Source organism: Euwallacea similis, chromosome 1 (genome assembly GCF_039881205.1).
Source record: "Euwallacea similis isolate ESF13 chromosome 1, ESF131.1, whole genome shotgun sequence".
NCBI classification, from domain to species: Eukaryota; Metazoa; Arthropoda; class Insecta; order Coleoptera; family Curculionidae; genus Euwallacea; species Euwallacea similis.
In genome coordinates, this window is record NC_089609.1 from 1515763 (window position 1) to 1541719 (window position 25957).

The 25957-nt window shown below is 37.4% G+C and overlaps 6 protein-coding genes across 11 annotated transcripts; 4 read left to right on the plus strand and 2 right to left on the minus strand.

Annotated features, from left to right (window-relative positions):
• The first annotated feature begins 56 nt into the window (after positions 1-56).
• Positions 57-7879, plus strand: LOC136412770 (macoilin-1). Its single transcript, XM_066395967.1, has 10 exons — positions 57-281; positions 836-1110; positions 2028-2208; positions 3250-3442; positions 3491-3646; positions 3701-3910; positions 3963-4202; positions 4581-4696; positions 5673-5866; positions 5922-7879. The coding sequence occupies exons 1-10, from the start codon at positions 202-204 to the stop codon at positions 6161-6163; spliced, it is 1887 nt and encodes a 628-aa protein (XP_066252064.1). The 5' UTR covers positions 57-201; the 3' UTR covers positions 6164-7879.
• Positions 7880-8906: 1027 nt separating this feature from the next.
• LOC136413653 (S-adenosylmethionine mitochondrial carrier protein homolog) lies at positions 8907-10474 on the plus strand. The gene is made up of 7 exons (XM_066397331.1): positions 8907-9101; positions 9308-9464; positions 9514-9623; positions 9686-9805; positions 9861-10020; positions 10076-10217; positions 10273-10474. Exons 1-7 carry the CDS (start codon positions 9030-9032, stop codon positions 10394-10396), a joined length of 885 nt encoding a protein of 294 aa, XP_066253428.1. The 5' UTR covers positions 8907-9029; the 3' UTR covers positions 10397-10474.
• A 165-nt stretch (positions 10475-10639) lies between these two features.
• Jra (Jun-related antigen) lies at positions 10640-12191 on the minus strand. 3 transcript variants are annotated; one of them, XM_066397393.1, is made up of 3 exons: positions 11982-12191; positions 11322-11540; positions 10640-11260 (listed from the first exon to the last, which is right to left on the minus strand). In XM_066397393.1, exons 2-3 carry the CDS (start codon positions 11509-11511, stop codon positions 10776-10778), a joined length of 675 nt encoding a protein of 224 aa, XP_066253490.1. In that variant the 5' UTR covers positions 11512-11540; positions 11982-12191; the 3' UTR covers positions 10640-10775. The 3 variants fall into 3 exon arrangements, with proteins under 3 accessions (XP_066253490.1, XP_066253474.1, XP_066253482.1); XM_066397377.1 differs by having other exon boundaries at positions 11322-11633; positions 11982-12190; XM_066397385.1 differs by lacking the exon at positions 11982-12191 and adding an exon at positions 11694-11830 and having other exon boundaries at positions 11322-11633.
• A 201-nt stretch (positions 12192-12392) lies between these two features.
• Positions 12393-18600, plus strand: Ptpmeg (protein tyrosine phosphatase Meg). 3 transcript variants are annotated; one of them, XM_066398247.1, is made up of 17 exons: positions 12394-12798; positions 12854-13016; positions 13254-13413; positions 13469-13685; positions 13738-13858; positions 13912-13999; positions 14066-14218; positions 14274-14519; positions 14578-14738; positions 14788-15017; positions 15259-15441; positions 15491-15595; positions 15650-15817; positions 15867-15983; positions 16035-16267; positions 16387-16671; positions 17912-18600. In XM_066398247.1, exons 2-17 carry the CDS (start codon positions 12898-12900, stop codon positions 18005-18007), a joined length of 2682 nt encoding a protein of 893 aa, XP_066254344.1. In that variant the 5' UTR covers positions 12394-12798; positions 12854-12897; the 3' UTR covers positions 18008-18600. The 3 variants fall into 3 exon arrangements, with proteins under 3 accessions (XP_066253598.1, XP_066254344.1, XP_066252854.1); XM_066397501.1 differs by having other exon boundaries at positions 12393-12798; positions 14809-15017; positions 15491-15817; XM_066396757.1 differs by having other exon boundaries at positions 15491-15817.
• On the minus strand, positions 16708-17926 carry LOC136408709 (uncharacterized). Its single transcript, XM_066389844.1, has one exon. The coding sequence runs from the start codon at positions 17765-17767 to the stop codon at positions 16766-16768; it is 1002 nt and encodes a 333-aa protein (XP_066245941.1). The 5' UTR covers positions 17768-17926; the 3' UTR covers positions 16708-16765.
• A 1698-nt stretch (positions 18601-20298) lies between the features above and the next one.
• LOC136409430 (uncharacterized) lies at positions 20299-25511 on the plus strand. Of its 2 annotated transcripts, XM_066390926.1 has the most exons (8): positions 20300-20474; positions 22267-22413; positions 22462-22855; positions 22904-23123; positions 23271-23416; positions 23470-23838; positions 23893-24797; positions 24997-25511. In XM_066390926.1, the coding sequence occupies exons 2-8, from the start codon at positions 22272-22274 to the stop codon at positions 25140-25142; spliced, it is 2322 nt and encodes a 773-aa protein (XP_066247023.1). In that variant the 5' UTR covers positions 20300-20474; positions 22267-22271; the 3' UTR covers positions 25143-25511. The 2 variants fall into 2 exon arrangements, with proteins under 2 accessions (XP_066247015.1, XP_066247023.1); XM_066390918.1 differs by having other exon boundaries at positions 20299-20474; positions 22267-22855.
• The last annotated feature ends 446 nt before the right edge of the window (positions 25512-25957 follow it).

Below are 25957 nucleotides of genomic sequence, written 5' to 3' on the forward strand. Positions count from 1 at the left end.
GGCGCCACCTCGTCTGATACTTCACAATTACCCCGGACTTATCTTATCTGTCACAAGTGTCATCACAAAAGACGTTCCGTTTTTACCGCAAAGACGAATTTCTGGATAAAAAATCCATGAAAAAGCCGCGGAATTCGGGGAGATCTCCAGAAAAGTGTTGTTAAATCATAAGTTTTCAGTATCGCGGTCCTGTATGAAATTATGAAGAGGCGAAATGTGGAGCTGGCTAAGATGAGAAGACCCATGAAAAGGAACAAAATCGCCGAAGGATTTTACGGAAGGTATAACATTCGAGCTTTGAATGTGATTTAATGGTAGTAAATCGCAGTGGGGAGCTCACAATCTCAGCGATTTTGACCATATGTGTTACAAAATGGCTGTTGTTTAGCGGAACAGGGACCTTTTGGCATCGGGTATAAAATTTCTGCACCTTTGATTACCTTTTTATGGTCATATAACTTTGCACCCTCAAACTACCCTTAATCAGAAGATAGAAAAAACCATATATACAGCTGTCAAAACAAACCTTATTTTTGCCAGTGCATATCTATAAATACAGCCAAAAGATTCTATTTTCTCTTAACATGAATGCAGCACAACAAACTAGGGGTCACAAACAGAATTGTTACGTTTTGCATTCAAATGCATCTCAGACAAAATGTTACATGTTCATAGCATAATAATTTAAGGTTATCCTGAGGGTAGTAACTTGGCAAATTTATTTTAAAAAATACTCAAAATAGGACTCTACAAACGCACTCCCCAACTAACCAAAATACATATAATTTGGCCCCAGTTACCAGTCCAAATGTCACATTTTTATTCTCCTTTTCAGCACACTTCTCTACTTGAAGTTCATCATTTTGTGGCTCCTGGTAATAGTGGCCGACTTCCTCCTGGAGTTCCGTTTTGAATTTCTATGGCCATTCTACTTACTGATTCGCTCAGTCTACGACTCTTTTAAGTACCAAGGCCTGGCCTTTTCAGTCTTCTTCGTCCTGGTGGCTCTCACCTCTGACATGCTGTGCTACTTCTTCATCCCTGTGCAGTGGCTGTTTTTCGTTGCCAGCACCTATGTTTGGGTGCAATATGTGTGGCATACAGATAAAGGTGAGCATACAATAGCTGATATAAAAAACTACCTAAATGATTCCATAGGTCCTTAAAAAAGATTTGGAAATTTTGATAAAAATCTATCTGGAATGTTTCAAATTGTGGCACTTTTAACTGGAAGGTGTTTGATTTAATGGCTGATATATTTTGCCACAGTAGTTAGTTGCTTATAGATATTTTCCTGAGAAAAGGATAATCAAAAAGAGGTAGAAATTCACATTGTAGAGAGTGGATAAATAGATGGTTTAGTTCTATTATCAGTTTTGCTATTTTGGTACTTTGTTTCTTTTAGCTAAGCCTTTCTAATGGTTCTTAAACCTAGTCATTAAGAAAAAAACAAGTTCAGGCTTATATTTGTTAGTAGGTAGTTGTTCACAGGATGACTTGACCCTTGACTTATAAATGTTGATTTAACCTTCAGGCTTTAAATTATTTTTGCAGTGATAAAACCTTTTTAATACATTTTAATAGAAATTTCCTTTTAGTTTATCATATGAAGAAGTTGGCCTTTTAAATGATCTTAGGGGGTTTAGTTTAATTGATTTAGCATTAAGCTAATCAAATAATTGAAAATTAAGGAAGTTTGATGCAAATCTGGTTAATCAAAAAATCAATTGCTATTCAAGCTCCCCACAGTCGAACTAAAATCAAAAGATATTCAAAATGGTTCATTTTTAAATAAAAGCTCGGTATACCTAAAAATTGATGAAATAAAAATATATTCTGTTTACTCTATAAGTCATTCAACACCTAGTACTTTATAGTTAAATTCCACAGAAAAACTAAACTTTTTAAAAAATTGTTAGTAATTTTCTGTATAAACTACTATTTAATTGCTCTTCGTGCAATTTTAAACTGCCGCTCACACATTATTGTCACACAGACCTATCAATTAAACTCTACTCTATTTGCAGGGATATGTGCTCCCACTGTAGTCCTCTGGGTTCTGTTTGTATACCTTGAGGCAGCAATTCGCCTGCGAGACGTTAAACACCTCCCAGGTCATCTGGACCTATGTCGACCGTTCGCCGCCCACTGTATAGGCTATCCAGTGGTGACATTAGGGTTCGGTTTCAAATCCTACGTGGGATATAGGTTGGTAGAGCCATGTTTTGTCTATACAGAAAACATCACCCGACTGGGTGGATAGGAAAATTGAGAACAATTTGTAAGTGTCTGCTGAAATCTTCAAATTCCAAATTAAGTCCCAAAATGATGTTAATTTGATTTTTTTCTGAACAGTGACATGAAGAAGACTTTTCTAAACAGTGACAAGAAGAATTCCAGGAGTCGAATACCAGGTTTTGAATTTGAGTCGTATAAGCAATCTTCTAAAAAAAGGCCAGATTTGAAGATAATTTCGGAATAATAATGTGTGATACGCCAATGAAATTCACTACAAATGTAAGTGCCTTGAATAAGCAACTTCATGTCGGTTGTGTGGTGAAAGTTGCAGGGGCATATAGGGGCTGGGTATGAGATTCTGAAATAGGCTCATAAACTTAAAAAACAAATTTTTCTTTAAGATTACATATTTGTATATAATTAGAAGTTTACAAACATCAAGATGTTTTATGATATATATGCTCATGAAATTCATCATAGATATAAATTATAGTTTCTTCTGAAATTTAAAAATGGGCTGAAAGAGATTGGAAATGACTTAGAGGGGCAGGATATAAAGGTCTGAAATATATGGAAATAGGATGTTTTTATTAAGAAATTCGACATAGGCGTAGATTTTAATGTATGATTTAAGTATAGAAATTGGAGCTTTCATCAAAAGTAAAACAGTGGTGTACTGAGGCCGGTACCAGTGAGAGGCTATAATGGCAATAAAAATTAGTGAAACTTAACGTCATTTTGGTGTCAATTGGTTATTGTGTTGATTAAATTGGACACTCACAAACTCCACTTTATTATCCTACCGACCTATTTGCAATTCTGATATGTAGGTCACTTGGTAGCCTTGAAACCCACATTTTTCTTCTATCTTTAATTTGCGCATATTCAGAAGATTTGCCAAAATTGTCAGTCAAACTTTCAAAGGAGTCAAAATCAATTTGATAAACGGACAGAATTATAGTTGGGTGGTTTTCTATGTATATGGATTTTGAAAGATTCTGTATTTCGAAGAATGCGACAGCGAAAGCAGCAGCACGTGGCCAAAGAGAACATGTTTTACATGCAACTGATGCAGCAAGCATTGCCGGCAGAGTCGTCCCTCGAACCACCTACAGAGCAGCTCGCGTTGAATGTCTCACCCAGTGTCACCCCCGTGGCGACCAATGTACAAAATAATCATAAGATTCACAACCATAGTCATAAGGTGAGATCTGTGGTAGTGTTGATTATAGTGAAAACTCGCGAATTATAGGAAAAAAATGGACACATACTGAACGGTACTGTACCGAACGGGGTGAACCATGGAACAAGATCTCATAAAAGAGCCTCGGCGGAAAAAACTAGAGGCGACAACAACAGCAGCATGGCTGATCATCATGATAGTCGTCATAGTGAGCGGCAAAATAAGGTTCAAAAATTTATTGTTCTGAAGGAAATAATTAAAGCTCGAGATTGCTTTCAGATAAATCATTCACACAGCAATGGGTCAGTGGTGGACTTCCACGATGAAGTACCGGACCATGAACCCAGGCAAACAAAAAAGCGAGATAAGAGAGAGCAAGATAAAGAGAGGGAAGCTCACGAGTATCTACAGAGATTAGAAACTGAAACTAGACGGCTCAAGACCGATTTGCAGCAAAGCAGAGCCAGCGAACAGGAGCTACGAATACAAGTCTGTATTCCCTCATTTTATGGACTTTAAAATTTAATGGAAAATGTTGTAGGTAGCTTCTTTAACGACGAGCGAAAAGAGTACGAAAGGGGAGCTCTCGCTGCTGCAAAGACAGTTGGAAGATTTGCAGGAGCGACTGCAGAACGCACAAGCTGCCAAACAAACAGATCGACAGACGATTGCCAATTTGGAGAGGCGAGTGACTGAAGAAAGACGGCTGAGATCCAACGTCGATTCGCAGCTGGCGCAGGAGAGGAAGAGTCGCAAACAGGAGGAAGCGAGGCTTGCACAGGTTCGTGTCAGATATATTGTAAAACGCGAAATATTTGGCCATAACCAGAAAATCTGATGAACTAATGATTGTATTAAGTTCAAAATTAAAAAGTTAAGTTTCAAAAGCGTCTAAAAATATATATATATTTTTTATCATTCTGTATATTGGTAAATGTGTTGAAATGGTTAAAGAAAGATTTTGACATTTTTTTTAAGAATAATTGAAGGTTCTACAAAATTCAAGAAAACTGGCAAATACTCGGCGATTAGTCGCGAAAAGTAATTTTATTATTTGTTTTCTAGTGTTATCTCAGATACTGTTAGTTATGTAATATGGGCTAAATGAAAAAGAAAAATTTAAATTAAAAAATATCTGTCTAATATTCTCTTCAAACAGGTAACAGCGCAACAGTCTTCCAGAACAGAATGCACCGAAATGTGCAAATCGCGACGACGCGAATTGGAAGTGGAACTCTCCGAGTGTCGCCAGGCGCAACGTTGGGCCGAAGAAAGGTAAGATTTTTCAAATTTCAGTATTTTAATAAAATTTAAAAATGACCCCACCCGTCCAACAACTCTCCGTAAAAGTAATAAATCACTTAATTTAAAAATGCTCGCATTATTTATAGGGATTGTCCTGAATTTTAGTCTAAAATTTTAGAAGCATAGTCTATGACCAAAGATAAGACAATAGAGGTTTTTTTGGAGCCTGATTTTGAAAAAAAATTAGGAAAATTAATATTCCAAGAAACGCTAGAAGTAGATATAGCAATTATTAAACAGAAATGATCAATTTAATATATCGGAGTTGCCACTGCTTTTTTATGCAGAGCGCCCCCAAAGAAAAACGACACAAGTGAGAATTATATGCGAGAGAGGAAAACAAAACGAGAAAAAAGTGTTTAGCGATACCCGCTTTCACTCACCAAACTACAGCTACGTAACATCAAATTCACTCAGTAAATGTTAGCTACACTAGTGATGTATTTTAGATGTCTTTTATACAAAAGAACTGTCGATAATCCCGATTATTAGTTTGCTCCGTATGACGAATGTTGTTTGCCGCCGCGCTAACATTCGACTGAATCATCTAAAGTACGCTATCGGTACGAAAACATGCAAAAAACTTTATAGCTTTTTGTAATCGTACAGCTCACCGGTTTAAGAAGCGATACATAAACTGTTCGTTTTCGACATACAGCGTATTAAAATTTAATTTTCTTTTTAATCTAGTTTCGGTAGTGCCCCTTTGTAGATCTCAATTGATTATGCGGCTTCGATAACTATAATATAGCATTGAAATCGGTTGAATGGAGAAATTACGGGAAGCTCCCAAGGCTTACAAATTTTTTTATCTTGCATGGCACGCTCTTCTAATCGGAAAAGCTCCGTTATTTGAAACGTTTTTAGTGTTTTGGATACACAATGTAACTTCTCCCTTTTACTATTTGAAAAATAATCAGAAACATTTTACTGATATTTTTACTAGATGCAAGACGCTGGAGTTAGAAAAGCAAGCATTGAGCGAGCAAGTGCGCGATGCTGAAATGCTGATGTCTGCCTTGGCCACGCTTCAAGATAAAAACACTCATCTCGAAAACGCCCTTTCCGCTGAAACTCGCATTAAACTCGATTTATTCAGCGCGCTGGGGGAGGCCAAAAGACACCTTGAAATCAGTCAAAGTATATCTCAAAAACTATGTGGAAGCCCTTATATCTAGATGAAATTTGTTTATAGGTTCCAACAGAAACCAAGAAAAGGAAATCGAACGGTTGAAAGGTAATATCGCCCAGGTACTGGCAGTGATGCCCAACGACTCCTTCGCTACGACTCAGCCAGTGCAGACTTCGGCTGGGGCTCAGGTGTCGCGTGTATGCCTCACTGACGGCCCCGGTCTTTCCAAGTTAGATCCGAACGCGACGGCCTACACGCCCAAGAGCTCGGCTTCCAACACGCTCATCGCATCCACGGAGGCTTAAGTTTGTCGTTCTCTCTATCACTTGTTTCTTCTTTTTAAGTTGCGTTTTTATTTGCGTTTGAAACTCGCGGAAAATCGTTAATATTTACACGGTTAAAAACCGACGTTTTCTGGTTGTTTACTGTTGCTTTCTTTTTTGAAAAAAAAACGCATTAAAGTTTGTGTTGTATCAGGGTTTTGTTGAACAGTAGGTTTTTAATAATTAGATCTGTGCTGCCATACGTTTTGAACACAGTCGGAATTTTCCTGCCACTTGTTTGCAACCACAAGCTCATAATTTGGTCTCGTTTCTGATGCCCATCTCTTACAGTATTAATCAATAAAAAATGAATAAACCTGTCAATTATTCGAATAGGCGGCGTTGAGACTCAAAGTTCAAACACAGTTTTAGCATTTTTTTGACTAATTTTACATGGTGAATCTCTGTAGTTGCATCAATGTATATTTCTGGGTAATAAAACTGGGAATGACCTTAGAATGCTTCAATCGGCACAGGCCAGCCATGTAAAATGCTAGTATTTACCAGGAATGCCCTACTCTCCAAATTTAGCAATCTGGCTTCATGGTGCCGTCATTATCCATCCTTCGATACATTTGTTTTCGTTTTTCTCGGTTTTTTGTTGAAGTCGTTGGTCCTTTAAAATCCATAAAATGTCTACTAATCAGTTCCATTCAATTTTTAGGAAACCTTGAAACTATTTTTCACTGCCAAATGGTTATGCGTCACATTAATACTCATCTTTCATGTTTGCTTTTTTCTCTAAATGCCCTAAATTGCAAGAAAACCCATCTTTCGGATAAAACCCTTCCGGATATAGTGATATAATTCGAATTTTTCAACAAAAGTTGGTTTATTCTAGTGGACTATAAGGTAGTGTTATAGACTTGTTGTGGACATGGTAATTTATGTATTGGTGCAATTATAGTGACTCTCCCTCTATACCACAGTTAGTGGTTCTTATTTAAAACCAGGCCTTTTTTGAGAAAATCTCATGCTGACTGTAATTGTTATTTACATGGTTGTGATAAGCTGTTTTTTAAGTTTAACAGCATGTAAACAAAATAATGTTTCATGCCCTCAAAACTTAGTTTCCTTCTGCACCTCTCTTAATAAGCCTCTGCAAATTTGTATGTACGTTGCCATTTCAATCCCATTTCGTTGTGATATAATAAAACCTATTCTAGTGAGTTTTAGATAAACAACCCGAAACGTCTTCTAGGGTTGAACAGACAATCGACAACCCATTGAAACGTACCTAATATTATTTGTTAAATTGTTCTATTGCCATGTGAAACTTTTGGGCAATATACTGAAGTAAAAATTCATTGTTAAATTCTGTTATTATACTGCACAAAAGGTACTAATGTTGCGTTGCCTAAAAGGTACATGCTTTACTGGCATTATTGATCTCCTCATATTAGTTTAAAGCTTTTTTTGTAAATTTTTGGTCATATTCCGGGACGTTCGAAAACCTAATTTATTTCCGTTTAAATTAACACTTCAACGTAAGTTTTTGATCATCCCGGAAGCTGAGAGAATGACGTTTAATTTGTAAGGGTTTTTCTTGATTTAGAATGCGTTTTTAAGTTCCTTTAATTACATAATATTATTTACACGGTTTTGAGTGGATTTTCGAAATTGACGTGTAACCAACATTTGAAAAATGAGAATTACACTGTACTTAATGATATATATTTTTTATTGTTTTGAAGTTGAGCCATTTTTGTTTTATTTTGAATATAAGAAAATTTAAAAGCCAAAAATGGAATTTCAGTTTATGTAACCAACTCTGATGGTCCTTCGGTAAAAGTTAATAAAACACCCAAAGTTAAATTTTTTTAAATCCTTTTAGGGATAGCTAAAATCAGAAACTCGTAATTTTCTGGCTAAGATGGAGAAGTACTATTTATACTAGAGCTTTCGTTTTAGAAATGTCATCTGGTACCATTTATGGGGGCTGCTACAAATTTTATTAAAATGATTTATGAAATTATTCAACGGAATACAAATACACGAAATATAGACATGGAAAAAGGGATTTGAATTATTTTGTGTTATAAGACAAATCATAACATAAATGGCTAAAATACTTGAAAAATCAAGTTCAACGAACCCAAAAATGTGGTACTTACCGCAGCAAATCTGAGCAGTTCTAATTTGGTACTTTTCACTATATAAAACAGTCTTATTAAGGAAAAAATTAGAAAGATATTTCCAATTTATTTTCGCGTCACTTGAAAGCATCTTCCATTTTCTTGTTCATGTCATGTGAATGAGACGACGATTCTCATTGGTCGACGAATAGAGTTTGTTCAAATGTTTTCCGCGCGCCTACTTGACATATCTAATCTTATCCGGGTCTGCGTCTTGGGGGCTGTCGTGGCACACAGGCCTGCAGAAACTAGGTCGGGGCTTTAATAGCGACTGGTTATGTTCAGCTAGCTGAAAAGTTTTACATCATATCTCCCACTGTCCCCAAAATGCTCTGGAATAATTTTTACCTCGACTTTTGGTGTAGCCTTAATTAAGAACAAGCCGGCCCTAGTACGCCATATTGAATAAAAAATTGACATTTGACTGAACGAGGCTAACGCGCGGGAAGCCATTGGAATTTAAAAATTAGGGTTATAGAGTATTCAAAATTGGAATGAGGTTAGAACAAAGGTCATTTTCGTAACACTCTTTCAGCTTTAAGAAAACCCAATTATTATTAATGATTTCGTATGAAATGATTACAAAAACCCAATAAATTAGTGCTTCTCTTTGTTCTAAATTTTAAAATATAAAATTAAACCCGGTAAGAATGGGAGCTCCTTAGAAATAGAAACAAATTCTGGCTTTTCAATAGTCCTGAAACTTGAAAATTATGGAGATTGAAGTACACCAAAAGGAGCTAACTCCCATAAGCCAACGCAATATGCTCTGGTCCGCCTTTTTAGTAAGTATTTGATTACATAAAAGGTATTCAAGTAAATCCCAGGGGAAATCAATCATTTTTATTTGGGAAACTGGGCTTCACAGTCTTGTTAACTCCTTCATTTCCAATTACGGCCTGACTTCTTAAAAATTCAAAATTTTTTCCAACACCAACATTTTCCTACAATCGATTTACACAACAAATTAGGATCTCCTCATTATTTTAAGGGAGGTGGTGCAGCAGGTCTATTTGTAGATATAGTACTTTTTCCTCTAGACACCCTGAAAACCAGGTTGCAGTCAGAAAAAGGCTTCAGAAATTCTGGGGGATTCAAAGCTATTTACAAAGGTTTGGCGCCTCAGGTTGTAGGAAGCGCCCCTCAAGGTACAACTCTATATATCACCATTTCCCCAAAGAAATGATTTTATTGCAGCTGCATTCTTTTTTATAACTTATGAGTCAATAAAGCATTACTCAGAACCGTTAGTGCCAAAACAGGCTATGCCATTGGTGTACATGTTTGGGGCTTCAGTGGCTGAAGTTGTAAGCTATACCAATTAAATGAAATAACTGTAGATATTGATGTTAGAGTAGGACAATTTTAGATGGCCTGTCTAGTCAGAGTTCCAATGGAAGTGGCAAAGCAAAGAAAACAAACTTCAATAGCTTATAAATCATCTATAAGGATTTTGATGGAAGCTTATAAACACGAAGGGTTTTTTAAGGTGTTTTTAATTATCTCTTATTCAGTTTAATTCATATTAAGGGTATAAATTTTAGGGTGTTTATAGAGGTTTTGGCTCTACTATAATGAGAGAAATTCCATTCTCCATAATCCAATTTCCTACCCTTGAATTTTGCAAATCTTTTTATATGTCAAAATTCAAAAATAATATTCCATTAGACTCTTGGGAAGTGGCAGTTTGTGGATCTATAGCAGGTGGAACTTGACATTATTATTCAACAATTTTAAGACACTTGTTAACCCTTTTCAGGTGGGGTTTCTGCAGCCATTACTACCCCTTTAGACGTAGTGAAGACTAGAATTATGTTAGCAGATAGGAGAGCGGCGAAAAGTGGTTCTTTAACATTTACCAAAACCTTTCACAAAGTGCTTAAAAAAGATGGAGTGAAAGGGTATATGATTAATTGAAATGCATTTTTTCTATATATTAATTGATGTCCTACATAGATTGTTTGCAGGAGTAATTCCAAGGACTTTATGGATCTTTTTAGGGGGATACATATTTTTCGGTAGCTACGATTTTGCTAAAAATTCAGTTTTTGATTTCCTTGAGGAGAGGAGTTTGAGGTGATATTAGTCTTGGTCATGACTTATAGTGGTTCTGTTTTTAATCTTCAGATTTAAATAATTAATTGTTGCCATTATAAAATGTGTTTTATTCTGTAATCCTTAATACAACAAGAATTCCATACAAAAATAATAATTATAAAGGTAACTCTTCATTCACATAATGATATATTTATTTATATAATACTTTTAATTTACTGTGATAAAAATACAAACTTTGATATCTTAATGTATTTAAACTTGTCCATAAAGCCTCAATCTCAATTAAAAGCTTGTTAACAATCATTCAAACACAAATAGAAAGACTTCAAGTTAAAATAACTGTTAATGAGCCTTATTCATAGAGAAAATTGAATATGAGTTTAAATTGCTACCAATCTTCCTCAATATAAAATAATTTGACATCCACTTTTATTATGTTCAATCACCTCCAACTTCAATAACCCCACAGACTCCTTAAGCTGATTGACAACTGATGCCAACTCATTATTCTCACTCTTCAGTAACTTTACCTTGTCCTCAAGCTTAGAAATTCTTTCCAATTTTCTTGACCTGCATTTGGAGGCAGCAAGTCGATTCCTCTGCCTTTTCCTTTCTAGTTTCATCCTTTCTTGATATTCCATATCCACTGGGGACATTGGGGGAGAGTTGCTAATGTTAGGTACTATTTGAGGCTCTTCTTTGATCTGTGGCAGAAAAGCTGGTTCATTATATATTGTGCTGGCATTGCTGTCTGAGCCTTGTTGAGAGGAAGAGTTGTGGAGGTTGCTCAAGGCTTCCATGAAGCCTCCAGCAAATTTCTCTTGTTCTGCAGTCACAGTTTTGGGGAAAGGAAATGATGGGGTTGGTGTCCCTGGTAGTGGGTTATCTAGTTTAAGATAAATTTGTTATAAGAGTGTATTATAGTACAAAGACGGTGACAAACATACCTAAAATCATGTTTTCCAATTCAGGAGTGTCCACTTTTAATTTCATCAAATCAGGAGATGATAAGACTTCAGACAGGCCTCCTTCACCAGTGGACAAAGGGAAAGTCAGGTTTTTCTTGGCCTGATTGAAATCCAAGGTTAGGGTGCGTTTGAGGTTGTTCAGTTGCTTGTTGTCTCCAAAGTGGCTCATTTTCTAGTTGTTTTTGTACAGCTCAAAGCCTAACCAGGACCACAATTTAAAGAATAAATACACAGGAAGGACCACTAGGGATAGCAAAAAGTAGTAGGTGGGGTCAGCTATTTCCATACAATCTGTAAATTATATTCAGGTGATGATTGTTATTTCCACTTGTATTGATGATTCTGCATTACCTACTCCTATGTTTTACTTGACAGTTGTATTAACTCATTATCAAGGACTATTGTTTTAATGGTTTAAATCTTTCTATTAAGAATCACACAAAGCTTATTGTAAATGTGTGTTACCACAACAATACTTTATGTGACATCTCTGTTAGAATTCTGAACAAAATGTAATAGGTTTCATCATACAGCAGATTAAATATTGACCTTACTACTTCTATTATACAAAGGAAAAGGTGTTTATAGTCGATTTATATAGACTTCAATGCAGTAATAAGTATTTGCAATACTACTTACTTTAAAATATACTTTGTAGCACCACTTCAAGGGCTCTTGGGAAACGTAAACGAAGTGACTCACTTGAGAACTTATACTGGAAGGAAGAGTGGGAAGTTTCGAGACTTTTATGGCAGGAATAAAACCTGTATTTACTTCCTAGTATTTTAGAAAAATAATAAAAATATAAAAGCAGTAAATCTAAAAATAGTAATGATGCAATTTCAATTTACATGACTTTGACAAACGTCAGTGGGGTGAACAATAGTGTAGTGTTAGTTGGGTTGCCGATAACAGCAAAAACAAAATTAATTTGAATAATACGATGATACATAGTCCAATATTCCAAGAAGACAAAACGGACAAGGACAGATATATTCTTAACCATGCCTGCAATAAATATTTGTAATTTAACTGTCAGTGTCACCCGAAATCCCCCCTCCTCTCATAAGCACAATTTTGCCCCTCAAAAAAAACCACAATTTCTGCTGCGAATTCAACATTTTTGCTTTTTATTTTGTCGCTTAAAGTTTGCTTTTTAGCCTTTTACTAACCCACTTTACAGGGTTAATCAAACCACCATAGTTATGTGGTTCTTACACTGCTTATCCACCAACCAGGAACTTTTCGTTTACAGTAAATAAACCTATCATAATCCCCAGTCAACTCAGCCTCTATCAACTATATCAACAAAACGATGTGCTTCAGACACAATCTTTGCAGATATCATGCATAATAATACTGTTTATCAATGTAAGCTTACCTTTATCACTGCCTTTTCTATCAGTTGATGCCTCTACCTAAGTAATCTTTGATCAACTAAGTTTAAACCATTGTGGTAGATATAGATCATTGTTGGTTTTAACTCAATATTTCTATGTTGATTATTGCAGGATGATGACTCTTGGAGACAAGCCTAGAAGTAATAATTTGAATTATGATAGAGAGTGTATCGAAACGAGGGTTTGGCAGTTCTAGTGGTACATATAATGTACAGGCTTTAGAACTGGCTGCAGCAAAGGAAAGAAAACTCAAGGGGTTAAGCATTACTGTTAAGTAAGTTTGAATAGTTATATACACAAGTTTCAATGACCTTTGAACACCCTTAATTAAAATCCTGTGACCATTGGAATTCATTTTTAAATAGGCTTTAAATCACTACTCTATTACTTAAGAATCAATAATGCCATACCAAGGGAATATAATCCCCAACTCCCTACTCACTACTATTATATCATGAACTTATGTAAAGTAGAAGCAATGTGATTTAATTCCATTGCCTCGATTTTCTAGGTTTTTGGATGATACAGACCACACATTTCATGTAGAAAAAAAGTCAAAGGGCACAGTCCTATTGGACCAGGTGTATAATCACTTAGAACTTGTGGAAAAAGATTACTTTGGGTTACAGTTTTCCAATGATGGTTGCTACAATAGGAATTCAGAATGTATAGTAAGAGATTTACATGTTTTCCATAATGAAACATGGTACAAATGTGAATTTCCAGTTATGGCTTGATCCGTCCAAATCGATTAAAAAACAGCTGGGTAATTGCCAACATCCCATCTACTTTAGGGTTAAGTTTTATGTATCCGATCCAAGTAAATTACATGAAGAGTATACCAGATATCAGTTCTACTTACAATTAAGATGCGATATTTTACATGAGAAGCTAATTTTACCTCCTTCTACTGCCATTTTATTAGCTAGTTATATTGTTCAATGTAAGTGTGTTTAGGTGTTTTAAATTGCCTTATTAAGAGATTATTGCTACAGCGGAATTAGGTGATTACAATCTAGAGGAACATGGACAAGACTACTTATCAAATTTATGTCTGGTTCCAAACCAGACTGAAGAAATGGAGAGAAAAATCGCCGAATTACATAAGTTACATAAGTACGAAACTGTCCTCCCAAATAAAATCATTATTGAAACTTAATTAATTACAGGAATCAACTTCCTGCAGATGCAGAATTTAATTTTCTGGATCATGCAAAGCGTTTAGACATGTATGGGGTGGAACTCCATAATGCCAAGGTAGTTTCCAGCTTCTTCTTCTTTCCCATTATTATATATATATTCCTTATATGTTTGAAATTTTAGGACAATACAAACAAAACCATCCAACTAGGGGTCACCCATATTGGCCTTGTAGTGTTCCATAATAACATAAAAATTAACACATTTTCTTGGTCCAAAATAATGAAAATCTCTTTCAAACGTAAACAATTTTTCATTCAACTTAGGAGAGAGCCGGTATGTAGCTCCATATCTTCTCTTTTTTCTCCATTTTTAAAGTAACTAATTTTAGTCTGAAGACTATGATACTCTATTGGGTTTCAACATGGAGAGCTATAGATCATCAAAAACCTTATGGAAATCTTGTGTAGAGCACCACACATTTTTCAGGCTTGATTCGCCTAAGGTTAAACGCAAATTCCTCTCCTTGGGATCAAAATTCACTTATTCAGGCAGAACTGAATATCAAACTGCTTCTGAGGTGAAAAGAAAGGGAATTTTGGAAAGGAAATTTGTTAGGTCACCCAGCAAGCAATTGGTATTATTTACGTTTTAAAAATTAATACAAACGTTTCAAAGCTTTCTTATTTGGAAAGATTAAAGAGAAAGCTCTGCCTCCACCACCTCTTGAGGACAAAGGCAAAGTGTCAATAGCCCCTCCGCGACCATCACGGCCTTACGACACCCATAAAGTCACGACCACCTGCACAAAAGAACCGAAACCGGCTTGGACAGAAGACGTGAGGATTTCAGACGAGTAAGCATTAGTTTTGAGTGTGGGAGTGTTTTATTTACGTTAAATGAAGTGACGGTGGGTTTCTGGAAAGAACCCTAGAGGGGCCCTTTTCTCCTGGTATTGCCGGTAGGGTGATGAGTTATGCAGATGAAGAGATTCCATCTCCATTATCAAACGGGGTCTACGACACGCCCCCTTATAGCGTCAGCCAGTCTCCAACCTCTCAGCTAATTGAAGAAAATTTGTCTACTGTGGTGCTTTATCCAGATAAAGATGGCAAATATGGGTTCAATGTTAAAGGTAATGTTTATTATTAAAAGTTATATTATTGAACTTTAGCAGAAGCTTGTTCCATACCTATCTATCTTCCTTTCTTTCTACATCCCTCCCTACCAAGCAACCACCTATCTACCTACCACAAAGATGTAAGAAAGAGAGTTTATATTACTTTAGGAGGTAACAGTCATTTGAATGTACGATATTTTGATATTTTGGGATCATTATCATAGTCACTTTGAAGAGTTTCCTAATTTCCCATTAGGAGGCACCGAAGTGAGCGTTCCAATAGTAGTATCGAAGGTCGCTCCTAACACCCCGGCTGATAAATGCGTTCCCCGTTTATCCGAGGGAGATCAAGTTTTGCAAATAAACGGTCAAGACGTCACTAACGTCCTTCAGCCTGAAGTAGTAGCTTTAGTTCAAATTGCTAGAAATACTGATTCAGGTAAAATATCCATTTCTCAAGTAAATGCAGCTTATACGATTGAATATAGGAAAACTTGTTCTTCTTGTCCGGCCCAATGCAATTTACCAAGATGAAGAATTTGAGGAACCTCCTTACCAATATGTGCCCGCCAATGATGTGGGAGTACCCTCCGGTAATTTACCATCACGCCACATACATGTTTTGTATAAAGTTTCTGTCGATTTAGTTGGAAATTTGTTGGAACAGTCCATGTACCTCTTGGCAGACGGTTTAGCTAGCGGCGCTCTTATTGCTAGATACGAAATGATTCACCGGAAGCATCCAGACCTGACCTGCAACGAGGCAGCAAAGCCTGAGAACTTGAACAAGAATCGATACAGGGATATTTCACCTTGTAAGTCACGTTTATTGGAAGCCTATAAAGGTTAACAAGGCATTTACAGACGACCAAACCAGAGTGATTTTGCAAAACCCAGTAAACGGAGAGTATATCAATGCGAATTTTGTGGAAATGAAGATTGCGGGCACCGAAGTCGTCAATCGCTATATTGCTACTCAAGGTATGTGGTGAAGTTTTTGTCCTATAAGTTATTGGAAGTGTATTCCTTTAGGGCCTCTTCAGTCCACGACAGAAGACTTCTGGCAGATGGTTCTGGAACAGGGCTCAACACTGATCGTGATGTTGACCACAGTAATAGAGCGGGGTAGGGCCAAATGTCACAAATATTGGCCTGACGTGGGGCAGGTTTTAACGCTGCAGAATGCTATAGTGAAGTGCGTAAAGGAGGAAACTGATGATACAGGCAGCTTTATCTTTCGCGATTTTGTGCTTATTGACGTTAAGGTAAGTATGAAAAAAATCAAAATACGCTAATGAGTTTTATACCTCTTAGCATTCTGAAACTTTCTATTAAAATCCCGACGTTATCGTCTGTATATCATTTTTTAAATGTTTTTCTTTAGGACGATAACACATCTCGCGAAATCAAACACATGCAATACATAGCGTGGCCAGACCATGGTGTCCCCGATTCCCCTCAACAGTTTCTTACTTTTACGAAGGACGTTCAGAATAATCGCAAAGACGACAAACCGGTCATTGTGCATTGCAGCGCCGGAATTGGTCGAACTGGTGTTTTGGTGCTTATGGAAACCGCTCTGTGTTTAATGGAAGCTGAAGAACCTGTTTATCCACTGGAAATTGTGAAGACGATGAGGGAGCAACGCGCTATGATGATACAAAACGCTGTAAGTAATTTTCAAGAGTGGTGGTTTTTCTTGATAAGTAATTTTTATAAAGAAACAATAGTACATTATATCATAACAACACAAAGTCCTAATCTTATACAACTCTCAGTTTCTGATGTCTTAATGCCAAACTGCAGCGATACACCGGTTTCTTTAGCTTTTCAACGTATTCCCTCGACTTCCTCATATCATTCTCATTGACCAACACCTCTATCTTCGAATTTCCCTTGTCCATGTTTACCGTCGTTTGATAAAAATTACTTTTGTTTGAGTGAATTTTAGGGCTTCTGTCTACACTAGTGCAATTCATAGGTTTTCCACATATCCTGCAAACACTTCGACCGAAAACGCCCTTATTGACGGCTTCTGGAAGCTGTTTTTCGTCAAGCTTGTACTGGTGAACGCAGATATGATCCCGCGGAATATTCCCTGTTAGCTCGAATTTCCCTATGTCATGCGTCTCAAAGAAATGTTCCTTGCGGAAATTTGGTATCGACTGTTCCAAGCAGGTGAGATGTGTTGACAAGTCATCTGAGATGGTTTGTTGTGGATAATTAGAGAAAGAACTGGACGTTTGAAATATTTGAGGGTTTAATAGAGTGTCAACTTTATCGCTATCGCCAACAGCCATTTCAAGCTCATAATCTTGAAGTTCTTTTCTAAACTTATCCTCTTCAGTTTGCCGATAGGCGTCATAAACAAGTCTTTGGGCAGTAGGCTTTAAAGAGGTCTCACCACTTCTCGTTGCAATTTTCGTTGCTGTAGTATCGTCGTCCACACAAACGCAGCCACTTAAAGATCGTCTAGTTAAAGTGCTTTTGTCCAGGACTTTCATGCTGGTACAGGAATTGGGACGCTTGAAAAAGCTGGGCCGTGGCAACTTTGCTTTGCATCTACAATAGCAATTGTTGCCGCTCAAAAGCTGCTTGACTATCACATCTCCCCGTGTTTTTTCGTCGAGTTTCAACCGTGGCGATGAATCCTCAGGATATAAAATTGCACTGATATTCGAAGAATCGTTGCGTGATTTCCAGGAGGACGAAGTGAGCAGTCTTTTGGGTAATGGACACGGACAGAGAATTAAGGGACGATCCATGTCGTCGTGACTTTTGAAATTAATTATGATAAAGTCAAATTTCAGACAGGTGTTTATGAGAGTATCGATTAACGCGGTCTTAATGTTTGTATCGTTGTTTGAAGTGTTGCTACAACGCTTTGCTAATGGTGATTTTTTTTTCAGAACCAATACAGATTTGTTTGTGAAAGTGTCTATGCGGCCTATACCCTAAAAGCGTCTTCCGCTGAATGTCCCGAAGACCCCACTGCTAAGGAATGAGTTAAGAATTACTGAAATTATCTTGGGCAAAGTAAATGATTCCATCCAAGACATGCTAATATATGTGTATATTAGTTGATTGCGTGAGCTGATATTTCCTGTGGAGTTTAACTTGTCTTTAAATGAGAAAGTTGCTTGCTGTGTAGAGCTAGGAAAGAATGGAGTGAAGCAGCTTTTTAACTAATTGTCACATCATTATAATATGTGAAGTATTTTCGTAAATTTGTAGTGAGTTTTTACTAATAATTTTAGTTGCGGGAGCTCGTTTTCTGTGAAACGAAGGTGCCTATAGTAATTATTGTATAAAGAACAATAAATAAGATTTCGTCCTAACTGATTTGGGAATTAAATTTTATACTTTATAAGAAGCAAGTAGTTTGTCCCCCAAATTGTGTTTGTTTATTGTTAGCTGCGAGGTGTGTCAGTTGGGATCGGGATCAACTACAACAATAACTGTAATTTTTAGAGCGTGCAATAGCGATTTTAAATGTATTATTTATGACATATTGTGTATCAATAAACATATTTTGTATTTTTTATAATATTCGCAGGAATGTTGTAATTCGAGAAAAATAAAGTTGTAAGATCGAAAACGTGTCTTCATCATTAATATTAGCAGTAATTTGGACCCATTTCTCTCAAACACACATCTAGAAATTTCTGTTTCTCAACATTCTGAAAAATACATATGTTGGTGAATTATTGAATAGACTGTAGAGTTCTTTACATATGCAATAATCAGTGGCGTAGCTTGAATTCATTATGTGCAAATATAATTTTTTAAGTTCACACTGAGAAAGTTGATTTAAGAAGGTTTTACCTTCAGTGAGTTGGAGGTGATATGTTTCTGGTTATTTTCAGCACATTTCTAAGAAAAATTTACAGGAATGCGTGGTGCAATCTGCCCCCCAGAAACAGCATTAAATTTTTTAATATGTACGTCTTCCTCATGGGAATTTGGTGGCCTGCGAAGTGATACGTATTTCAAATTTTTCTCATCTAGCAGTGCGCTCAACTGATAAAAGGAATTCCTCCGAGAGATAACCTCGGCCCTGTTTACCGTAAAAAAACTGAAATAGGAGCAAACCCATCGTTTTTCTGCGGTATTTTACCGTCAGTGCAATATTTGTGCTTTTCGACGTGCGTGTATATGGTGAACTATTGGAATTTCGAACGACAAGGTACTACCTTCTTTTGGTGTTAAACTAATTTCACAGTTAGCCGAAATCGCCATTTAAAACTGTACTCGCACATTAAACAACTTTACAATGTTGTTTATATCCTGCCGTGGGTGTTTACATTCAGCTAATAATCCGCAAAAAGACAAACTAGATTGCGTTTTGCGGCATTTGCAATCGCCGCCAACGCAAAAGCAGCTGCGAGAGAACGAGGAAACATGATTTGATTTACAGCTTCAATATTTGCAAGAAGAGCAGGAAATCGCAAAAGATTTGCTTGAACAAGAAAATCCAAATTGAACATTTTTATCGATGTACACGTTTATTTTATCTGTATATCAGCTTTATCTACATATACTACCTTGCTCGAACGAGTTGTGCTGCCAGTTTTAGCCTCAATCATCGAAAATTCGGCCGCAAAGTGCGACTTTAACTAGTGGATTTTCCGGGCATTAACGGGGTCCAAAAGTTTTTGGAAAAGGGTCAATATCGCCGAACTGACCGAAAGTGACTGAGAATTTCCCGAACTGAAACTTACTTGGAAGAGTCGTGAAACCTTGACCGACGAACTTGCTCCAAAATTTTGAGAAGAAAAATCTCATTTCATAGCTACTGTGGCTGTACAAGGCTAGCTTTACGCGGTGTAAACATGGTCAAACCTAAATTGAAAACGGTGAAATAAGATAGATTTCCACTTAGACAATCAATGCCGTAAATTGTGGTAACACTCAGTAATTACCACAAATCACATTCGTGAGAAATCCGTGGGATTATATCGAGTGCAAAAGTTGAAAAATCCTGCTAATGTGGGCGCCATAATTAATCACGAGCCTAATTTGTCTAAGCAAAAACCACGTCGGTGCATATGAACTTAAAATTGAATCGGTTGCTTCCTGAGGATGAAGGGGCCAAAACCTACTGAAACCGGCACTGCAATTTTCGGCAGTGGCATTAGTGGGCGAGAAATTTCCTCTTTGGAATCTTGAATCTGGCCGATCTACATTGGCCTAAAACGGCGTTTTCGCAATTAAAATATTCGTCCAAATGGTCCGTGGGCAGTTCGCTGCTACCTGTGGGAAGCGGATTACGATTTTTCTCTTTAACATGACGATCAAGGTAACTCAAGTTGGGCAAAACGATTGTTTCTGCTGATCTTTTCATGTAGAATTCGCGCGAGCGAGCGGAGTCAAGTCCGGAGATTTCGGTGGACGCGATCTCGTCTCCTAAAACCGTGCCAAAAATGAGAGTGAGATCTGCTGGAGAAGAATTTTGAGATGTCGACATTAGGGGTAGGTCGTGGAATGCTGTGTTGTATTGTGCATTGTTATTTAGATGACTGATTTGGCAATGTTTACATCGCATTATCTAAAGAAATATTTGCCCGAAGATGCAGTTTTGTCGCCCTTTGGTTCATCTACGTGCGATCTGCTCTAATTGCTCTAAAACCGAATTATGAAGGGGCACGACGTACGGAAATTGAGGTTTCAAAAACCCAAGAGCGGATCAATAATCCCCCCAAATTATTTCTCCCTTTTTCGTCGAATTTTACTATTGCTGGTTCTTACTTGAAGATTAAATTCTGTACCTCTGTATTTACTGGCTAGAAAATTCGCATAGCGATTAATATACAGGGCGTTCCTTAATGCCGTGTTAATATTTCAGGGTGTGATTCCTCAGGTAAGTTTATGAAGAAAACTTCATGTGACCATATGTCCGCAACGGCCCAAATTTTTAGCTACAGGGTGTTGAAATTTTTCTTTTCAAATCGTTATTTTTAGATTTCTCAGAAAGTGTTTTAGATATTACTTTCAACTTTGGTGTATGTTAATAGGACATAAAACCCCGCATTTTAGTTAAAAAAATCTAATTCTATTGCTCAATCAGTAGCGTCCTTGCATACATGTCTTCCGATACTATTTACGAAAAAAGTGGTACGCCACGGATATTTTTTTCGCGGAAATATTTTTTCTGGTCAATTCTACATGAAAAAAATCTCTTTCGCTTTTCTCGTTACACAAGCCGTTCTTGATTAAAACAATAAAAACCGTCTTAATTAACTCTTTTATTTTAGGAGTTTATTATGAGCTATAATTTTATATTAAACGTTATATATTCTATCGTTTATTATAAGAGACCTTTTTCGCGTAGAATTGACCAACCTAATCAGAGAAAATATTCCCACGAAATAATGTCAACGGCGTACCACTTTTTTCGTAAACAATATCGAAAGACATTTAAGCAAGGACGCTACTGATTGAGCAATAGAATTGTTTTTTTTAAATTAAAATGCGGGGTTTTATGTCCTATTAACGCACACCAAAGGTGGAAGTAATATCTAAAATACTTTCTGAGAAGTTCAAAAATACCTATTTTAACAGAAAAATTTCAACACCCTGTAGCTAAAAATTTAAACCGTTGCGGACACATGTTCATATGAACTTTTCTTCACAAAATAACCTGAGGTATTATACCTTGAAATATTAGCACGGCATTAAAGAACACCCTGCAAAATAAGGCATTGGCGTATCATAATGTCATTACTCTCAAGTATTTGCCAAAATTATTTAATTCATCTATGCTTTCTTTCCCAATAATTGGTTTATTTGTTTACTCGATAATTGTGATTTTTACATCCCTATTTCTATTTCTTTAAACGAACTGCCCTGGAGTCTATATCCTTTCGACTTAATCACCGTCCATCTTCAAGTTTAATTTAGCTGATTTCTTCTTGAATAAAAATACTACGTGCTGTTTAATCATGTGCCCTGATTTCCTGCTAGATTTAATGCCATAACAAACAAAAGGCCCAATGTTTACTCAATGCCGCATACGGGGCAACAGTCCCATAACAAGAATCGCTTCTGATAACTCTAACGATCATCGCATTAGTATTGAGTCAATATTTACCCCCATGTCGACTCAGATATAGCCCTCGAATGGGCATTTTCGAACAGTTAATGTTGATAAGCTCCCAAGGAAAAATATTTGTATCAAAATGTGTAAAGGTGCTTCAAAAAGAATTAAGGGTATTTCCTCAATTAATCTGTTAAATCGAAGCAAGAGTTTTCATGAATTTTCCAGAGACCATGAGGCGACTTTTCAAAAGACGCGACTCAGACCCCAATCCTCAGCTCGAGAGCGTCTCCAGCCTTTCCGAAAATGAAGAAATCATTGAATACTCCATTAAGCCCATTTACAATGACGAATTTGGATCATCAAATACCATCAGTAGGTTTAACATCTTCTCACAAACCCATTTTAATCCCAAGAATCCAGGCAAGTCCACTTGGAGATCCAGAGCCTGGGACAAGCTCAAGAAGCAAAACTCCTCAGAAATTTTACCAACCTACAAGGCCAAGAAGTACGATGAGTCTGCAGCGAGGCAGAAAATCACTAATGAGGACGTGAAGAAGGTTTACGATATGTACAAAAACGTGAATGCGGCCTTAAGTACTGAGGGTGCCTTGAGGAACACCTTAAGGACAAGGAGGAAGATGAAGTGCATGTCGGACAACTTAGAGCTGAATCAGTCGCAGCTTATGGAGTATTTAAAGCTGATGGACCCCAGTTCTGAACAGCTGGACAGGATCTTTGATAATGAGGAAGATGCCGCTCTTGGGGCCAAGAAAAAGAGCAGAAGATCTAGGTTTAAGTCCATGTTCACTATTAGGTGGGTACTCGATAAGCTCGAAACTGTCCGTCTTCATCCTCTTGAAAGATCTTCCAGTAAAAGCGATGATGAGGGTGAAGGGTTCCGGAAGCTGGACAACCAAAGATCGTCTTCGACGGATAGTTTGACTAGTTTCCTGAACTATATCATGCCGAAAAAGAAGATTGCGAAGGCCAAAATGAATTCCAATGAAAGTGGGTATGGCAGTGATTCTACCAAACCTGTGATCGATTCTCCCGTGGGATCTGTGAAGTCTCAGATTAGTCAGGTAAATATCAGATATTTGCTTTGAGAATTCAGTAATCAGATCTTCGCTCGGTATTGGTAGATCATTCTTCAATGTTCCCCGAATTCTGTTCGAATGGACGCATATCTCGTATTGATCTTGTGATCTTTTATATCTCGTTCTATGCAGACGAGCCACGAAGTCGACACCGACGGGGAAGCGGATCGCACTTTGGTGGTCAAGAACGGCCATGCTTACCGAGAACACATTGGATCCAGTGACGAAACAGAATCGGCAGACGAAGACATGGACATGGAGACCACTTACTCGTTCAGGTACCCGCGCAATCAATCAGTTTTATTTAGTACTTATTACGAGAAACTTCCAGCAAATTCTATGGTAGAAGCCCGAGGAAACCCGCGACGAAGAAACGAACCCGATCCCAATCTAAAGACGACGATTTGGCCCGAAACATGGTAAAAAGGCGTAGCATTAAGCAAAGATCATCCCCCATGAAAATGTGCGTTGACGAGGACATGGAGCAATGCAACCAGGGAGTACGGAACATTAAAATAAGCGATTCACCCCTAAAAAATCATTGTAACGTCACGAATGTGGTGGAAAAGGAGTTTAAGTGTGTGAGATTAAAAATGAGAAGGAACGAAATGGTGGGCATCAAGATATCTCCTTCGGGAGGTGACGATGGGACTTCCAGTTATACCATCACGGAAATTGTTCCTAATTCTGTTGCTAGCAAGTAGGAACTCGTTCTTGGTGTAAACGTAAAAATGATACTGTTTCCTCCTTACAGAAACGGAACTTTGAAGATAGGAGATGAAGTGGTGAGAGCCAATGGAATGAGAATCAAAGGTCTTCAATACCAGGCAGCTAAGAGTCACTTCCAGCCCAAAAACAACGAACTAGAATTGGTGATTTCAAGAGCACCCCCTAAGCTAGCCGGCAAGCGCACCAACTCCTTTAAAGTGTTCTTGAGTAAGCCGTTATTGAGTCCCATGAAGAAAAAGTCTGCCACTTCATGTGACCACCTCAAACCTAGTATCTCGAAAACTTCAGTTTGCAAAAGCTCCAGTAAAAGCTCTATCGCTTCTTCCACAAATACCCTAACCCCGGAAGAGACTTTTACCCCTAAGAAACATTACTCAGTAACCCTCTCGAAGGCTGCTAGTAGGACGCCCCCAAAACGGTCTCCCAAAAAATTCGTAGGCCTCTCTGATATCTTAGACAATGATTCGAGCTTAGAAACCCAAGTGACTTTTTCTGGAAATCCGCCCTCGAAACCGAAAGATTCCTCCATTTGCCCTAAAGAGGCGACCAAAGAAAAACCTTCAGTTTTTCTTAAACCCCAAAGCACCCCTATAACCAAGAGCGCTAATTCAGCCAAAAATCAACCCAACGAAATCTCAGTTTCTGGGGGAACTTCCCCTAGTATCAGCCCTAAAGTTTCCCCATCCCTTTATGGGATGAGGAAGTTCTCGCTTTCTTCCGCAACACGTACTCAAGGATCTAATACCGCCCCCAGCAAACCATCAACGAAAATCAGCGATAAGACTGTGACCTTTTGCAAAGGGCCTGGAAAGAAGAGTTTGGGCTTCTCTGTTGTGGGGGGCAAAGACTCCCCTAAAGGGCCTATTGGGATCTACGTGAAAACTGTGTTTAAGGAAGGGCAGGCGGCTGAAAGTGGTGTTCTTCATGAAGGTAAATATCTGTAATACATTTTCAGTTGGTTGTCTAAGACATTGAAAACTCCTATGGATCAAACCAAAAGTATTCGCAAGGGAAAACATTTTCCATTTCCAAATGGAAATTAACCTCCTGATAAAGTCAATTTGGATTTTAACTTTGCAGGTTGAACGTTCTGTGAAAGTGGTTTAGTGAGCTTTTTTTTGTGTTTTAGGGGATGAGCTTCTCTCAATTAATGGAAAATCTTTCCAAGGTTTGTCCCATCTTGAGGCTGTGGCTTTGTTTAAGAGTATTAAGTGCGGTGAAGTGCTCATAGAGGTGGTCAGTCGCCCTTTTAGACTTTACTCACATTCCATGTAAATCATTAAACCAACGCGCAATCTTTATTAGCTTTAGAGTGACTTTATTCATAATTATTATTGTTAACTTTTTTCCGCTAATTCCTGCGCTAAATCTTTCGATTTTTGGGGCGGTTTTGGGAAGATTTCTTCTCCCTAACCACCCTTTCTCTAATTTCTAATTATTCGAAAAACATTTTCTCAAAGTTGTTTCAAAAAACGAACAATTTGCCGCTCAAATTTCTTAACCAAAAGTTTTGCGTCGATAATTAGAAATGGAGCGACCGATATCTAATAATTAACAAATTAACAGTTACTGATATGTGATACTGAATTGTTTTAATATAATTGTTTATGTGGTAATACTGTGTTCATTAAAGTTAATTGTTAATTAATTACTGACTATTATTTTCCCTGAAAAAACGCACAATTAGTCAGTCCAAAATCACTTAAAATCTATAACAAATTTTTAGCCCTTAGGACTATCTACGCTACTCGCTTTAAACAATGTAAAACCTCTAAAAATTATTCTAAAAAATGGGAAATCAACGTGCCGAAAAATCCCCATTTACGTGGACAACAAACTGATTGCCGCATCAGCTTCGGCCCTTTCGAGGAATTATTCATCAGCGTCGCTCGAAATTTTCCGGAATCAATTTTAATGTTTTGTCCCCACTTATCGCGGCTCGAAATCACCTGATGATGAGTAAATAATGCATTATTCAAAGCGGACACAGTATCCGATATCTTTCAGCTGAGGGTCAGCAGCTCAGCAACAGTTGAATTCGAGGACGCAGCTGCCATATTCCATAGCAACCTAAGCGAGAACTTACCGCC

Bases quoted from the DNA above. Each gene is read 5' to 3' on its own strand.
- LOC136413653 (XM_066397331.1), top strand. From the start codon at position 9,030: ATGGAGATTGAAGTACACCAAAAGGAGCTAACTCCCATAAGCCAACGC. The intron at 9,465-9,513 runs GTACAACTCTAT...ATTTTATTGCAG, and splicing joins TGTAGGAAGCGCCCCTCAAG to CTGCATTCTTTTTTATAACT. The intron at 9,624-9,685 runs GTAAGCTATACC...GGACAATTTTAG, and splicing joins GGGCTTCAGTGGCTGAAGTT to ATGGCCTGTCTAGTCAGAGT.
- LOC136409430 (XM_066390918.1), top strand. From the start codon at position 22,272: ATGAGGCGACTTTTCAAAAGACGCGACTCAGACCCCAATCCTCAGCTC. The intron at 22,856-22,903 runs GTGGGTACTCGA...TCCTCTTGAAAG, and splicing joins AAGTCCATGTTCACTATTAG to ATCTTCCAGTAAAAGCGATG. The intron at 23,417-23,469 runs GTACCCGCGCAA...AGAAACTTCCAG, and splicing joins GAGACCACTTACTCGTTCAG to CAAATTCTATGGTAGAAGCC.
- LOC136412770 (XM_066395967.1), top strand. From the start codon at position 202: ATGAAGAGGCGAAATGTGGAGCTGGCTAAGATGAGAAGACCCATGAAA. The intron at 2,209-3,249 runs GTTGGTAGAGCC...TGTATTTCGAAG, and splicing joins AAATCCTACGTGGGATATAG to AATGCGACAGCGAAAGCAGC. The intron at 3,911-3,962 runs GTCTGTATTCCC...AAAATGTTGTAG, and splicing joins AACAGGAGCTACGAATACAA to GTAGCTTCTTTAACGACGAG.
- Ptpmeg (XM_066396757.1), top strand. From the start codon at position 12,898: ATGATAGAGAGTGTATCGAAACGAGGGTTTGGCAGTTCTAGTGGTACA. The intron at 13,859-13,911 runs GTACGAAACTGT...AATTAATTACAG, and splicing joins GAATTACATAAGTTACATAA to GAATCAACTTCCTGCAGATG. The intron at 14,000-14,065 runs GTAGTTTCCAGC...TTGAAATTTTAG, and splicing joins TGGAACTCCATAATGCCAAG to GACAATACAAACAAAACCAT.
- Jra (XM_066397393.1), bottom strand. From the start codon at position 11,511: ATGAGCCACTTTGGAGACAACAAGCAACTGAACAACCTCAAACGCACC. The intron at 11,261-11,321 runs GTATGTTTGTCA...ATCTTAAACTAG, and splicing joins ATTGGAAAACATGATTTTAG to ATAACCCACTACCAGGGACA.
- LOC136408709 (XM_066389844.1), bottom strand. From the start codon at position 17,767: ATGGATCGTCCCTTAATTCTCTGTCCGTGTCCATTACCCAAAAGACTG.